Source organism: Coturnix japonica, chromosome 5 (genome assembly GCF_001577835.2).
Source record: "Coturnix japonica isolate 7356 chromosome 5, Coturnix japonica 2.1, whole genome shotgun sequence".
In the NCBI taxonomy this organism is placed as follows: Eukaryota; Metazoa; Chordata; class Aves; order Galliformes; family Phasianidae; genus Coturnix; species Coturnix japonica.
Genome location: NC_029520.1, coordinates 52,486,039 through 52,491,751, shown reverse-complemented (window position 1 = coordinate 52,491,751; position 5,713 = coordinate 52,486,039). Strand labels below are relative to the sequence as shown.

Sequence of the window (5,713 nt, the reverse complement as noted above, 5' to 3'; positions counted from 1 at the left end):
ACCTCTGCCCTGGCTTCCTTCCTGCCGAATGCAAACAGCACGCTCAGCTGCAGAGCGACCGGGGACACAGTGACGTAAAGAAGGTGATGCAGGAGTAAAGCATGGCCACCTGCACTCCTCTGCCTTCCCTGGAAAACAAATCCTTGCCCACGGAGCTGGCTTCAAGCTGGCAGAGGGTCTTGTTTGACTTCTGTGCCTCTTTTTGTTCTTCTGACCCTAGAAGACTTTTCTCCTTTCAGAGCATCTCAGCAACAACCTTTCCTTTCTGCTCCTGCAGCACGATATCACTGGTGCTCTTATTAGCATGTTTGTGGGTTCTTTTCTGGCATCTTTTGTGCTGATCATCATGTGCTCACTGTTATCCCAGCTCCAGAGGGATGCACCAACAAGGAGGAGTCATTGCACCCTTGGAAAACCTGACCTGCCTGTGTTGTGTGTGGGTCCCTCAACAGAACTCAGCATGAAGCAGTGGGAGCAGCACTGTGAGCTCCTGAAGTGACACTGAGAAGCTGCTGTATGCTCAGCATCCTACCTGCTGCAGGCAGAACTGGATTTGGTGGCAGAGAGCTGGTGGCAGGGAAGGTGCCAGCAACAAAATCAGGCACCACATCAGGCTGCCCATCCAGCTGGCCTTGGGCATCCAGGAATAGGGCAGTGGCTGGATATCTTTCTCAGTCCTACCTTCCAGGAAAGCCCTTGACTCGTGGCAGCAGGGAGACGTGTTGTAGCAAAAGCATACGTTTCATCACATATGAAAAGCAATCAGAAAAACCCAAACCACAGACTGAAACAAAAATCCCATAGGGAAAAAGCTGCAGCATTTCTTGAGAGCTTACTTTGTCTCCTCAACAATGAAGTCTGATGTAAAATAGAGTGCATGGCATGAATCAACGAGGGGGAAAGCCGCAGGCCTTGACGCTGATTCCTGTGCCTTTGGCTTCCTTGTTGCTGTGCATCTGATCTATTTTAGTAGTCAAATGCACCACAGGCATGAGGCAACAGTTCTGAACACCTTCGGTGTGAGATGGTTAAACAATGTGAAGTTACAGACGCTCTGGCAGTCTCACAAGGAGGAGGGCTGATTTCTTTTTCTGGGTGCCGATGTTCCATAGCTCAATTTCCCATTCACGTGCCCAGCACCCTGTGCTGCTTTAAAAGGCACTTTTGTGACGTTCAGCTGGAAATTGGTGCAGCTTTGCATCGACCCGTTACCGGCTAAATCTCGTTAAAATAACCTTTGCTGTTCTTCCTCTCAAGACTACAATGCAAACAGATCGCATTCTCTAATCCTACGTAATGCCTTATGTAAAACCACTTAACATTCCTGCTAGGGCTGGGACCCATCCAGATGAACGATGCTGCATAAAAGCACATTCCTCAACGTGCTTGACCAGCAGAGCAACGTGGTTTGGGGTGGTAAATGCAGAATGGAGATGGTCATGTGCTCAAGAGGCTGTGCCTGGGACGATGCAGCGTCCTGCCATGTCTTGGGCTGAACACTTTGGCCACCTCTCTTACCCCCATTCTTGCAGTCATAGAATGGCTCTATCAATAGACTTGGTGCTGCTGTTACTGATTTATACGTTACAGGAGGAATTGAGAGCCAGCTGGGGATGGTGGAACAAAGCACAGATCTTATGAGCCTCAGAGCTCACAACACGGGCAACACGCTCCGGGTGTGCTCCGAACCTCCAGGTGTGAAGCGAAGGGTGACCCAGCAAGGACAAAACCAGAGTCTATGGAAGAGCTCTTGTGTTACACTGCAGAGCTCCTGGATCCACAAAATGCTGCAGGAGGCCAAGTCTTAATGCACCATCTGCTACTGGAAAACGAAACGGCCTTTCCTGTGCTGTCATCTGATGGCTTGACGGGAGCAGAAAGTCTGTCAGATGAAAAGTGGTGTTCAAATATGCAGCTGAGGAAGGGGGGGGAGGGAAAGGACACAAACAGCTCACTATCAGGAGTGCAGGAAGCCAATTTCTAGGGGAGAGGTAATTGTTTGGTTGGAAATGGCCAGAGGAAACACAGCCCCCTGAAGGGTAAATAGATTTTTTTCTTTATTTGCTGGGCGTTCAGGAAAACTTACGTATTGATGTTGGAGAGAACATACAGGATGTCGAGAGCTTTCAGAGCACAAGGGGAAATGAAATGTGAATCTCTTTAAGTTGGCAGTCACGTGCTTCCCTGGCGCTCTGGAAGCGAGGCAGTTTACATTTGGAGCCCGCTCCTGAAAAGCACCATTTCCAACGAGCCCATAAATCAAAGCCCAATAAAATCAGACGTGACTGTGCAATTCCTGAGCGTCAGCACACGCAGCCTTTGAGTTCAACCTCAAACGGTGCAATAATCCTAATGAGTTATGCCAGAGAGCCCGTGTTTGGAAGGAAAAGCTGACGCAATCGGCGGTGTGGTTTCAGGTACCTGCACGTGGCGCTCCCAAACGCGCTGTGCTAAGCTAAAAACAGGCTCCATTTGGAACTGGGAAGCTGCACCGAGCTGCTCTGTCAATGCATTGGGCCCAATGGGGCTGCCTGCCTGCCAAAGAGGCCCGAGCACCAAAAGGCCCAAACATCTGGCATCCATTTCATTCATCCTACCAAGCTTTTGCAAATATATTTCCTGCGTTGAGTACGTGGTGCTTTTTGCACCTCAGAACTCACACCTCCTTTTGTAGGCCTTAATGATTTTACTGCCTGATACCGCTGTGGATTCCAGCATTCCTCTGCTCCGTGGCTGGGCGCTTCGGTCTATTACATTGCACAGCAGCCATTTCAGAGAGCACGGGTGGGTTTTACTCAGACGTATGGCTGCTTTGCTGGAAGTAAAACCCAACCCAAAGCTCCCTGGTGCAACCTGAGGCCATGGCCTCACCGCATCACCAGCTGCAGCCCCACAGGCTGCATCGCCTTCTGCATTGCCACAGCCTGACAGATGGCAATGCTCCTCAGTGCTGTCTGCCATGAAGGAGGAAATATTCTGCCTTTACTAATCTGACTCCTGCCCTTTAGATATCGATATGCATCAATAGAACCCCTCAGCCTTCGGCCCGGGGCTCTCAGCCTGTCCCTATGGGGACGTGCCTCACACCCCGCTGCAGTTCTCTGTCTGCCTGGAGCTGCGGGCCCAGCACTCTAAAGGCGGCCATCCAGGGCAGGGCAGTGCAGTACGGGGACCCCGCCTGCCGCTCGGTGCAGCGCAGCGCTGTGAGGGCGGAGGAGGCGGTGAATGGCCGCGGGTCGGGGTCGGGATCCGCCGCTTCGTGGCGCTGCGGAGTCGCCGTCCCGTCCCGTCCCGTCCCGGCGCGGTGCGTGCGTGGGGCCGCGGCGGGAGCAGGAAGGAGGAGAAGGGAGGAGGAAGGAGGAGGAAGGAGGCGGCGGCGATCCCTCAGCGCCGGGACAAAGGGCCGCGCAGGTAGTGCGGGCAGGGCTGGGCTGGGCAGGCCGGCCTGGCTGCGGGGCCGCCGAGCCGCTCAGGGCCGGGACCCCCTCCCCGCAGAGCCGCGGCCAACGGCCGTTCCCAGCGCCCCTTTGTTTTGTCAGCCGCGGCCGAGACCCCTCCCCGGGAGGGTTGGCACTTCCCGGCGCCGCAGCCATGAGGGCCGAGGGCCGGTGGCCGTGCTGAGCGGCGGCCCGGAGCGGAGGGCGGCCCGCGGGGCCCCGCCGCCATGGAGCGGCCGAGCGGGGACATCATGCGGCGGAACCCGCAGCAGGACTACGAGCTGATCCAGCGCGTGGGGAGCGGCACCTACGGCGACGTCTACAAGGTAAGGGCGGCCCGAACGGAATCGGCCCCTTCTCCCGGCTCCGGGACGGGCCGGCGGCTCCAGGCCCCGCTCGGGGCGCTGCGGGCGGTGCTGTGCCCGGGGCTGAAGGCGGAGGGTATTTACCTGCTCGGAGAGCGCATCGCTTCGAGCACCTGATTAACACAGCGCGAGTTTATCCCCGGGGTTAATAATAGCCGCGAACCAGGAGCAGATTAAAGCTCTTCGGAAGCTGGAGCTCGCTGCTGGGCTCGCTCTGAAAGCCAACGGGTTCTGCTCAAACAGTTACAGCCACAGCGGTGTGGGCGTCCCACCTTCCTAATGTAGCCTTTCTCAGGCTGCTCAGATCTGGGGGTGCCCCAGGCCATGGAGGGTCCCTGGGCAGGCTGAGCAGAGGGGCAGGCAGCCCATGACAGGGTACCCAGGTGGCCTTTGAGTCCCTTCCAACCCAGCCATTTGCTGATGACACTATGAGCCCGTTCTATTTGTCAGGGATGCCCAGCAACTCTGTAACGTTTTTGGCTTTTGTGTCAGCAGTCCGAATTTCTGAGCTCCGTGGGCAGAATGGCTGTGATGTACTTCATAATGCTGCTGACTGTACGTGGAATAGGCCTGGTGTGATTGAGCTTAGGAGCGGAGGTGCGTGGCTGTGCCACATCAAAGGCTCTGGTAATTGCTGCGTGCTGGGGGAGGGCTGTTTGTTAATGTTCAAATTGGAGTTTTATAGTTGGATCTCATTCTCATCCCCCTTTGAAATGGTTACTCTTGGCCTCAGGGAGTTATTTTTAACTATTTCGTTTTCATGGTAATGGCTATTTACCTTCTTATTTTTTTCCTTAGAGTGCTGTGCACAGATCAGTTGGCTGAGGAGCTATGAGATCTGCTTTAGTAGCTTGTGGTAGCGGTGGTAATGGGAGGATGGTTGGATTAGATGATCTTGTAGGTCCTTTCCAACCTTGTGATTCTATGATTCTGTGACTTTGCTGGGAAATCTGGCCCATAATACTTAAAAGGGGCATCTCAGGTTTCATAAATCTGAAACATAGCGTGGCTTCAGCTGGTTTGTTTGGGTATAGCTGCACAGCGTAGGGCAGCGTGGTGAGAAGGGACTGGCTGTGTCTCAGGGAAGTGTTCTGCATCATCCCTTTGCTCCTCAAAAAGACACGTTCTTCTTCTCATTATGGTGCTAATGAGTGGAGAGCTGTGCTGACATGTCCTGTAGCTTCCAGTTCCGGAGCTGGCTGGATGCAGGGCCCTGCACTGTGCCCTGTAAATAGCATCCCCCCCTTCCCACCAAACCCTCCTCTCTTTGGGTCTTGGTAAGCATCCTTCTGTTCTGCAGGGGTCTCACTGATAAACCCTCTCCTAGTACAACCTGGGAAGTGTAAATCAAAGCCTTGGATGGAGTTTTACACTTCTAAATGAAGTGTGAAGTTAATGAGTCTAAAGTAGTTAGGGAGCCTGCTTGTGTTTCCAGGTCATTGGTGTGCTCTTTGCTTTCATAGAACCTTGCAAATGGGGAGGAACTGTGTCCAGGGAATACTGAATGGGATGGTGTGGGCTGTTATGGCAGATATGCAAAGCCAACTTCATTTTTACAAGCCATTGATGTTGTGTTCATGTTAAAAGTATCTAAGATAAACTTCTTTTCTTGGAAGCAGTTGATGTATAAACATTGTGCTTGGAGTTTTCTGTGTCCGTGGTAGGGCTCTTAGCACAGATGGCTCCCTGAGCCCTGTTTATAGAAAGCATTTCTTAGTCAATACCTGGTTGTTGTGATGTTTCAGAGCTCAGACAAGGTTTGTTAGAGCACTCTTAAATTAACATGGAATTTTCCTCTCGCCTTGTCAAGCGGTTCCTCTGCTCCTGCTTTAATGACTCACTGGTGTCTTCAGCACAGTTGGGTTTGGGATACCAAAACGAGGCAGCCCTTCTGATGGTGGGGAGCTCTGT

At 53.2% G+C, this 5,713-nt stretch overlaps 1 protein-coding gene across 1 annotated transcript in view; it reads left to right on the top strand.

The window, feature by feature from the left end:
- Nucleotides 1-3,260: 3,260 nt before the first annotated feature.
- MAP4K5 (mitogen-activated protein kinase kinase kinase kinase 5) overlaps nt 3,261-5,713 on the top strand; it is a 52,431-nt gene continuing 49,978 nt past the window's right edge. Inside the window, exon 1 of the mRNA XM_032445127.1 lies at nt 3,261-3,763. Coding sequence (XP_032301018.1) covers nt 3,665-3,763 — 99 coding nt within the window. The 5' untranslated portion in view covers nt 3,261-3,664. The remainder of the gene's footprint in view (nt 3,764-5,713) is intronic.